Raw genomic sequence first — 10,571 nt, forward strand, 5'->3', positions numbered from 1 at the left:
CCTTGACAAAAAGAGATTCCGTGACTTCTTCCTGTCCAAGACGTCCGTCAGGTAGTTCTTTTAGAAAACAATCTCTGAAAATTGGTATGTCAGTCCCAAATGCCTATTTCCAATGCACAAAGGTTTAGTCCTATGCGATTTATTATGTCAGTCAGACATAGTGTCTGCAATGTAATTCGGCTAAGTTGTGGCTTTTAATTCGACTTCAAACAAATAAGAAAAATAAAAATACCATAGTTGTTGAAAGTATGGGGGCTCCAAGGGAGGCACGGCTTTTCTAGTTACCAAACGAATCCACCACTGGAGCACCGAAACAAAACAACGCAGATCGGGGCAGCCAAACCCTACGGCTCCACCAAATCGGATTAGCCAGGGAGGAGGGAGAGAGAGAGAAGCACTGATATCTTACAGATCGGAAGTGGAGTCCGCGGCTGGCGACTCCACGCCGTGGCCACGCACAGCTTCCTAGCCCCTGCGGTCGGTGACCCAGCATCCGCAACCGGCAGCCTCCGCTCGTGCGGTGTCGCGATGCCGATCTGGAAGAGGTGGTCGTCAGCGCGTGGGGCATCGGGGAGAGGAGTCTGCGCGTGGGGCGTGGGGGAGAGGAGTCGGCAACTGCCGCATCCTCGATCGCGCCGAGCGTCGGGGTGTCATCGCCCCTACCGTACCCTACTCCTCCGTGTGCAGCCGCCGTTTCCCCACCCGCCCCGATCTCACCCGTCGTTTCTTTTTTTCTCTCGAACGGAACAAAATGGGGCGCGGGATGGAATCGAACCCGGGCCGAGCCTTCGCGTTGCTGGGGCGCGGGCGTGGGAGCTGCAGGAGTACCATACGCGATCTCAACCATTAGATGTGAGTGAGAAGGAGAGAGAACATTGAGAAGCAATTTAGATGGTTCAATTTGTAGAGGGTTATTTTCTTGGTACACTTTGTGGGGTGAGTAGAGGAGGGTTATCTTAGTGAAGAAGGTTTTTATTGGTAGACTTAGCATAGAAAAAGAAGATGCTTTAGTAGGGTATATGACTAATAAATGGAATAATTTAGGGACTGCTTCCTTGGCTACCAAAATTTGTCATTCCGAAGATTCGGTAAGCAAAACTTGCCAGAACAGGGGGAGGGGGAGCGCTGGTACCAGTAACAACGTCACCTGTTTTCCATTTGATTATTAATGAAGTTGGGAATCTACTTTTGTCTGATTATTCATTGCTGTGTTTTTATTGATGATTACTTAGTGCACTCCATATGCAACTTTATTTTCTTATACGGTTGATTGAGGCTATCTATTTTGAAGAAAAAACTCGGACAACTTGAATTTAGATACTTATTCATTTTGAAATACATGGAAATAGGCTGTGTATACCACATTAATGTTTATGTGCAACTACTCAACCTTCCCGTTGGATTCATTTTTACTTTTACAAGTTTTAGGGTGGTTGGAAAGTACGTGCACCATCCATTAGTTCAGATCGGACGATGAAAAAATATGAAGTATCAAGAAAAAAAAACCAAAAAGTACGGGGAAGTACTCCCTCTATCCCAAAATAAATGATGTTTTTGACTTCTAGACTTCTTATTTGACCGTTCGTCTTATTCAAATTTTTTATATAAATACTATTTATTTTGTTATAACTTATTCTATCATTAGAGATACTTTAATACTGACTTATTTATTTTATTATTTATAAAAAAACTAAATAGAACGAATGGTCAAACAAGAAGTGTAAAAGTAAAAAACATCACTTATTTTGGGATGGAGGAAGTACCAAAACACGTGGGATCGGTACCAAAACATGCGGGACTGGTACCTATATATTTTAAGTAATTTTTAGTTATATTAAAAAACAAAAGATACTCCAGTAATTTCACCTCCACACTACGTACGTACAGATACAGGGCCGCCGGCGCCGCAGCAGCAGGAACTAACGAGGAAGCGCAAATCCTTTTCCGACACGCACACGCGGGGACTGGTGCGTTGCGGAGGCGTCAGAGTTGGCGAAGAAGGCCATGACAGAGCTTGATGAAAAGGGAAAGGAGCGGCAGGCGACCAGAGGGGAGGTCGCCCACCTCAAGGAGCAGGTGCGCGCCGTGAGAGACAAGCACGCGGACCACGTCGCTCAGCTCAAGGAGGCGTTGAGCGTCGCAAATGCTCATCACGCGGCCGAGGTCCGCCGACTCGCGGATGAGCATCACAAGGCATGCACCGCGCATGGCGAGGAGGTGAAGGCAGAGCGCGCGTCCGTAGTCGCTAAGCTCCAGGAGGAGCACGCAGCTGCAGTCGCACAGCTCACAGAGCACCTCAAGAAGGAGCGCGCGGCCGAGGTGGCTAAGCTCCAGGACGAGCACGCTGCTGCTGTCGCTCGGCTCAAGGAGGAGCACGCAGCCGACGTCGCCCGCGTGAAGGACGCAGCGGACAAGGAGGTGCAGGATGCCAAGAAGAACATCGTGTTCCGCCTCTTCCCGAAACTGGGTCTCACTGCTGAACGACCAAAGCTCAAGCACAAGGGAGATCTCGCTACTGCCGGAACGCCCAAAGCTCAAGGGAGATCCTGATAAAACAGCAGATCGATCAGTGGCATCATGAACCAGTAAGTTGTTTGTGATCTTGCAGTTTATGTACTTTTTGTGTGTTTCTGTTTTGTAGAGAAAGGGTTCTCCGTTAAAGCTCCTGTTCAGTCAAGGAAAAAATTTCAACTTCTTTCCCTGTCATATTTACAAAAATTTGTAAGGCGTCAATTCATCATGTGCAGCAAACATGAGGCCCATTTTGCAGAGCTCACTAATTCAAAGTCTAACAGTTACTTTCCCTTCCTACGTGTTTCATGAAGGTTTGTTGGCTGTCTGGCTCAAATAATAATCTGGAGTCACCTCAGAAAGCTCCAGCAGCACTTCTACATGTGAAGTTTCTACGCAGATGAACTCAGTCGCCTGCAAACACCCTGTTCACTTGGCTTATAAGCCATACTTTTTTTAGCCAACGAACAGTATGTTTCTCTCACAACAAATCAGCCAACAGTACTTTCAGCCATGACTTATCAACCAAACGAACAGGCAAGAAAAGACCATTCCCCTTTGTACAGTGCATCAACAGTAGGATGCTATACCAGTGTGCCCTCATGAGTCATGACCATTTGACATGCCAGTTCCATTGTTCCGATACTACCGAGAACAATGGATATGCATAGCACCTCTCTGTTCCTCCTCGCCTTGATCCATCTGCTTGTGCACGTTTCAGCCCATGATTTTCTCTTGCCAGGTTCCTCGCTCTTTGTAGAGCACAGCTCCTACGTGCTCTTATCACCAGATGGCACGTTCACCTGTGGCTTCTACAACAGCTCATCTAATGCCACTGTCTTCTCCATATGGGTCTCCACTCAGCTGAGAAGACCGTCGTCTGGAGCGCGAATCATCTCCACCCTGTGTACACCTGGGGATCCAGAGTCGAGTTTGACATCCATGGGACCATGGTTGTAAAAGATTACAATGGCTAGATCGCATGGACCAACAACGTGAGCTCTTCTGATCATGCCGACGGAGCTCAGCTGCTGGATACGGGAAATCTCTCGTCATCAAGGGAAAAGGTGATGCAATTCTGTGGCAAAGTTTTGATTCTCCTACTGATACCTTGCTACCCATCCAGAACATCACTGTGGCTACAAAGCTGGTAGCTACTCAGACTCTACTCGTTCCTGGCCATTACAGCTTCCATTTTGATGATCAGCATCTACTTACGCTATTTGACGATGAGAAGGACATCTCAATCATCTACTGGCCAGATCCAGATATCAATATCTGGGGAAAACAAAGAAACTCATTTATTAGCACCATAATTGGCGTTCTTGATAGCTCTGGGCATTTCCTTGGAAGTGACAATCTGAGCTTTACATCATCTGATTCAGGTCCTGGGATCGTGAGGAGACTGACACTAGACTATGATGGCAATCTCAGGCTGTACAGTATGGATAACAATGGGACATGGATCGTCTCATGGATGGCATACTCTCGGCTCTGCTATGTACGTGGTTTGTGTGGCCAGAATGGAATATGTGTGTATACGCCTGCGCCTACCTGAACATGCGCACCTGGCTATGAGGCCATTGACCCAAGTGATGGGAGAAAAGGCTGCAAGCCCAAGCTCACAGTAAGTTGAAATGGGAGGCAGAAGATGAGATTTGTGAAACTACCCAGCACTGATTTCTTGGGGCATGATCAAGATGTGCACCACTCTGTTGCTTTCCATACTTGCAAGAACATATGCATGAGCACCTGTAGTTGCAAGGGGTTCAAATACTTTGAAGGAACGGGTGAATGCTATATAAAGTGAATCCTCATCACATGAGCAACGCCATGACCTCGACCCCAAAACCCTAGCTGCCCCTGGCGGGCCCCTTTGCGCTGCCGCCGCCGCCTCCCCTCCCTCCCCCACCTCCCCACCCCCCTCTGAGCCGCATCCTCATGGAGGTCCGGGTTCTGGGGTGTGCGACGAGGCGCCCTGGGCGCTCCCATCCTCGCCGCCGCTGGCGGCGCCGGCGACAGCACCGGCCGCCCCTCCCCTCCCTCCCCACTTCCCTCTGAGCCGCATCCTCGCGCGGGTCCAGGTGCTAGGGCGCACGACAAGGCGCCCCGGGCGCCCCCATCCCCGCCGCCGACCGGCGGCCGTGCATCTCCGCGGCGCGGCCGGGCGACTGCCGGCGCCTCTCCGCCCTCTACGCCACCGGTGGAAGACGCTGCCCCCACGAGCGCCCCGCGGCCTCACGAGAGGCCTAGATTTGGTGCGCCCCCGCCTCCTCCGCTGCCGGGACCGGCCACCGCAGCCGACTCGGCCTCCCACGGGCCCTCGACGCTACTGACCGGCGCAGGGAGCGCTGCCTCCACCGCCGACGACCACTCCACGCCATTTGAGGCCAAGACTGGGCCTTCTGGGTCCATGGGCGTCGGGGACCCAAGTCAGGATGTCGTGGTGCCTCCGGGCACCCCCAGCTCACCCACCCTCTCACCGGACGCAGCTCCGTCCTACCCTGGCGGCACTGCGGGAGGGCGCATGAAGTGCCGCCGGTGGGCGGATGCCGACGACGACCACCCTGCCACCTACCTGGTTGCCGCTCGTCGCCCGACGAAGCCGGCCGCTGTGTCCCCGCCGCGCGTCCAGACTCGTTCATTCATGATTTTGGGCTGTGGCAAAGCGAAGGCGGGACCGGTAGGGTTCCGGGCAAAGGCGAAGGAAGCGCAGCCAGCCATGCCCATAGCTGGTGTGCGGCATGCTTGCTCGGCGAGTGGATGGCCGTATTCCTGCCCACCAGCGCCTTGGTCGCCGCGAATGGGTCTCCGTCCCCGACGTCGATGGGTGGCGGGAGATCCTTCCCCCGGCAGGAGGTACGACCTACGACCGGCTAGAGCCTCATTGTGGCACAAAGCAGCATCTACAGACCCGGAAGGTCCCCCGGAGCTTCACGACAGATGCTTCAACTGCCTTTCCTACTCGCAGCGAGTAGCGACCTGCCGGTTGCCACGGCGTTGCCTGCGCTGCCACGGTTACCGCCACCTCGTCAGGGACTGCAAGCGACCCAGGCATGCTTCAGCATCGACGGCGAAGGGTGGCGACCGACCGCGGCACGCCGCTCATGGCGGCAACCCGCCGGCCTCCCAGCACGCGTCCTATGGTGGTTCACCGAGCTCGGACAGGGCTGTGCTGGGTGCCGCGTGGGGGGGGGGGGGGGGGTGGCAGCGGAACCCGACGACGGCGGTGGCGACGCCGGAGTAAGTCAGCGAGGAACGACAGCTTGGGAGCGCATGCCGACTACGACGAGTCGACAACAACGCCATTGCCTCTGCTGCTGCACACTGCTTCCCCGAGCCAGATCCGCTGGCGTTGGAGCTGTTCGCGTCAGCGCGTGTACAGGGCCTCCTGCATGGGTCGACCCAATGTTGGAGGAGCTCGCCGCCTCGCTCATCGTGAGCTCCTCAGCATGAGCCCCAACGCCTGGATGCTCACCTGCTGTTGCGGCGGCCTCTCAGGTGGATGCATCGCCGGTGGACTCCCGTTCTCCGATGAAGACTGCCCAGTGGACGACAGACTCGCCTCCGTTGTCGTCTGTGCAAGGCCCACCACAGGTCACGCCACCACGGAGGGGACAGCCCGACATCGTGGATGCCGAGGCACGCCCTGACCCAGCGCTGGTCGGGGTAGCCACCCAAGGAGACTTGATGGTCGGGGTTGCCACGGACATCGTCAACCGCACTCCGTCTCCTCAGACGACCTCTGCCGACAGACGTCTCAAGCGCTTTACCGAGCTAGTCACAAAGGCAAGGCAGCCGCCACTCCTGAAGCTGCCTGGAAGCGATACGGCCAACGTCGGACATACACCGCCCGCACTTCCCAAGAGGAGTAGGCGGATAGCGGCGCAGAGCATATCGCATATACCGACGTCCAAGCGAGGTGAGCACCTTGTGCTCAAGCGCCTAGGACTAACCAGCGGAATGCCATCGCCGTCTACGTCGGTCCTGAAGGCATATGACGAAATCTTCAGCGGTGACCCCGATAATATGCAGGCGCTACGTGAGTTGTTCCCACTGGATGGCGACGTGGGCGCGCGCAAGCGGCGCCGCCGCCGCTCGGCAGCCAGGGCATAGGCCTCATAGCCGGTGTCGCTAGTCGGGGTTTCTAATGTAACAACATAGCTTTCAGTACCTTAGGAAGGTCCGAGCATCCATGTACTACACTTATGACCACCTAGGAAGCCGCTAAGGCGTGTTGTATTAAACTTTTTCTCTACCTTAATACAAAGACGCGCAAACATTTTGCGTGATCGAGAAAAAAAATGCTATATAAAGTTTGATATTGTTGGAGTCACCAAACCAGGTTTAGCTGGCTCTACCTACATCAAGCTCCCTGAGGATGTGGAAGTGCTAGAATCCTCTATTCCACACTCACAATCTTTTGGTCCTAAATACAGTTCTGGGTGTAGTGGTGCACTAAGCACAAATGTGACAGCTAATCTGTTGGATATGACTGAGGGAAGCCACAGTGGACCAAAATACTGGTATGTGGCTGGGCTCTTATCAGCAATTTTTCTGGTGGAGGTGATATTTCTTGTGTTAAGCTGGTGGTTTATTTTGAGAAGAGAGGGCAGACAACTAAGAGGAGTATGGCCAGCTGAGGTTGGGTATGAAATGATTACCAACCACTTTCGCAGGTACACTTACAAGGAACTGCAGAGAACTACTAGAAAATTTACACACGAGCTTGGAAGGGGTGCATCTGGTGTTTTATACAAAGGGGTGTTGGAAGACAAGACGGAAGTAGCAGTGAAAAAGCTGGCAGACATAAACCAAGGTGAAGCTGAATTTCAGCAAGAACTGGGTGTGATTGGCAGGATTTACCATATGAATCTAGTGAGAATTTGGGGGTTTTGTTCCGACGGTCCTCACAGGATACTAGTCTTGGAATTCGTGAAGAATGGTTCATTGGACAAAGCCTTGTTTGGTACAGTGGGGTCACCGATCTTACTTGAGTGGAAGCAGAGGTTTAGCATTGCTCTAGGAGTGGCAAAAGGACTGGTGTATCTTCACCATGAGTGCTTGGAGTGGGTCATCCACTGCGACGTGAAGCCTGGGAACATACTGTTGGACGAGAACTTGGAGCCGGAGATCACTGACTTTGGCCTAGCGAAACTCCTGATCAGAGGTGGGTCCAATAAAAGTATATCATGGATATGCGGTACTAGAGGCTACATAGCTCCTGAGTGGGTTTCTAACCTCCCAATAACAGCAAAAGTTGACGTCTACAGCTTTGGAGTGGTGCTTCTAGAACTGCTCGAGGGAGCTCGTGTTTCAGAATGGTCAGCAAATGCAGACGAGACAGTTGAAATGGCTATTACAAGGCTTGTTAGGATGCTTGAAGAGAACACAAAGATGCAGGCCAGCACACAGGCATGGATCCCTGGCTTCATTGACCCTAGACTGAATGGCCACTTCAATGGCATGCAGGCCAGAGCAATGATCAAGTTGGCTGTTTCATGCGTACAGGAAGACCGAAACATGAGGCCCACCATGGAAAATGTGGTGCAGCAGCTTCTTTCAGTTCCATGAAGCTAGTAGCACTATGAAGCGCTATTCTATCGATTGAGTTTGCTCCTTGATGAATTTGTGGTGTGTATGCCTCCTTTTGGTCCCATATAAGATAGCTATGCCATAGGCCAATGATATCACTTCTTTTTCTCCTATGGCCCGTTCGCTGGTCTGAAACTGGCTGAAAAATACTGTTCCGGCTGAATTGTTGTGAGAGTAAAACACTGTTCTGGCTGGAAAAAGAAACCGAACCAGCCATTTTTAAGACAAGCGAACGGGGCCTATGTTTATTTTCTCCGTTCATAATTTCATATTTGAATAGGATATGCCATGCTACTATTATGTAGTCTGAAAATTGTAGTATTTATTCAAAAGGTATTCTATAGTCTGTTGTAATAAAATGCAACGACATGTGGAAGTTCATACTTTTAGCCAGACTGTCAGTGAACAGTGTTCAAGAAGACATACTTTTTGGGATTTAGTTTAGAAAGATATGACTGAAAATTGAGATCTCGATACTGGAAGGAGGGGTTTAGGAAGTAAATGCTTAGGATTGTAAACTAAATCCCAAAAATTCCTGTAACACTCCCCTTCTTCCAAACAGGTCCTATCATTCCTGAAACAACACGACTGAAGTTAATAGGTTAGGCGAAGTCCCAAATGCATACGAACCCTTAATTTCGTTGTGAAGGGTGCGCTGATTTATTGGTGAAATCAGAATCTGACTACCTGATCCCATGAGCACCCATGGGGAGGGGAAGGAATGAATCTGACGACAAGAAAAATTCAGAATAACGTGAGTTATTAGTTGAAATCCAATGAGCACGGCAGATTAAACACGCTTGGCACTGTTTTGTTTTTTTTTTATAAAGGAAGGATTATATTAATTCACAATTTTTACATGAGTTGATAGAAAATCATGAACCCACTTCTGACCTCTTTTCATCAAAAGGACAGCCTAAACAAAACAAAAGAAGAGCCTTGCGACTATCAATTCTAAGACTAGACTATGGCCGTTTGCTCTAATTGCTGCGGTAGCTGTGTAACCAAAGCCCCCAAAGTAAGCAGGCACTGCTTCGTGGGGAATGGGGACCACTTAATCCATCATAGATTAAACGGCCGCCGCGGCGCGACAGAAAATGGCATGAAATTGACGAGGCATGGTAACAGTGGTCGGCAACCAATAAATGAAGATTTACCATCGGCTCAGTGCGCGTTTCGGTTCGTTCGAAGGAACGCATGGACTCAGGTCAAGCAGAGCAAGGGGAAAGAAGCTACCAGCTCACTCACTCCCCAATCCCCCCAATCCCCATGGTTCGTACCTTCGGGTCGGATGGGTGCAAGAAGGAGGGGCCCTCGTTTGCCTTGCCCCGGGAGATCTGGCGCCGGTATGCTTGCCCTTGCCGTGCAAAAGCGGAACCACGGAGGTGGAGCCGGTGTCCGGAGGGCTAGTCACGAGGGGAAGGGCAGGGGCCCCGTTCATGGGCGCCTGGTTAGAATTTTTTTTATTTTAACACTTTTTCGAAACTAATTTTAAATCTAACACTGTCGGTTTTTTTAACTAACACTTTTTGCCACGCCTATTGCTCTGGCGCGGCCAAATGCCTGTGCCGCGTCATGCATAGTGGCACGGCAGAGGGCTGACGTGGCGGCGACCAGAAGCGCTGACCGCTGACGTGGCAGGGCTCTACCGCGCCACCGATCTTGGCGCGGCAGTGCTGCGCCTTGATCCGTGGCGCGGCAGAGCCGGATATAACCCGCGGCCAGTTCCGCTGCCCGAGCAGCAAGGCCTCCTAGGCGTCGCTCCTGCGCCCGCCCGTCACCAAGCACGCCAGCCGCCGCGCCACGAACGGCGGCAGCCCAGCCCTCCATTGCGGCCTCCCTCCCTTCCCTTCCATTCCCCGACCGTCTCCCTCCCTCCTCGTCCTAGTTCAAGGTAATGACGCATATTTTAATTTAGTTTGAACGGTGCATAGGATATTATGAATGGGAGTTAAGGTTAGTAGGAAAATTATGTTTGAGAACTATGGTGAAGATATTAATTTGATTTTATCAATGTTAAGGTTAATTATTTAGTTAGAAGTATGTTTGTCATGTATATTTTTGTTGCTATAATTGTTGTTTATAAAATTTTAGTTACATTGCAAATGATTATATTTTACATTAATTTGCCTTGTTTTGATTGATGTTTAATTTGAACCGTTTTATTAGATGGAAGACATGTTTCGGGAGCAGTTATGACGAAAATAGGGTCGTCCTAGAGAAATGTACTCCAACGAGTCTAGCAAAGATGCCCCCGTCCCTCCTGAACTCCATGTCCTATGGCCGACGTGTTTCAATCGAGACATCCGGACACAACGGTTCGTTGCTTCTACACGTGCAGTCATTTAATGTAAGTAATTGTTTCCACTATCTTTTTCTTCTTCATTTGTATTACTAGATTACTAATATTTTGTTGAATTTTTATTGTGTAGGACCATGAGAGGTTTTTTCTTTCAGTGGATCGA

The 10,571-nt window shown here is 50.9% G+C and overlaps 1 protein-coding gene and 1 pseudogene across 1 annotated transcript; both read left to right on the forward strand.

Annotated features, from left to right (window-relative positions):
• The first annotated feature begins 1,947 nt into the window (after positions 1-1,947).
• Positions 1,948-2,566, forward strand: LOC136520268 (uncharacterized). Its single transcript, XM_066513719.1, has one exon. It carries the CDS (start codon positions 2,005-2,007, stop codon positions 2,548-2,550), a length of 546 nt encoding a protein of 181 aa, XP_066369816.1. The 5' UTR covers positions 1,948-2,004; the 3' UTR covers positions 2,551-2,566.
• A 602-nt stretch (positions 2,567-3,168) lies between these two features.
• LOC136519473 (putative receptor protein kinase ZmPK1) lies at positions 3,169-8,122 on the forward strand (annotated as a pseudogene).
• The last annotated feature ends 2,449 nt before the right edge of the window (positions 8,123-10,571 follow it).

The sequence above is a fragment of the Miscanthus floridulus genome, chromosome 18 (assembly GCF_019320115.1).
Source record: "Miscanthus floridulus cultivar M001 chromosome 18, ASM1932011v1, whole genome shotgun sequence".
NCBI classification, from domain to species: Eukaryota; Viridiplantae; Streptophyta; class Magnoliopsida; order Poales; family Poaceae; genus Miscanthus; species Miscanthus floridulus.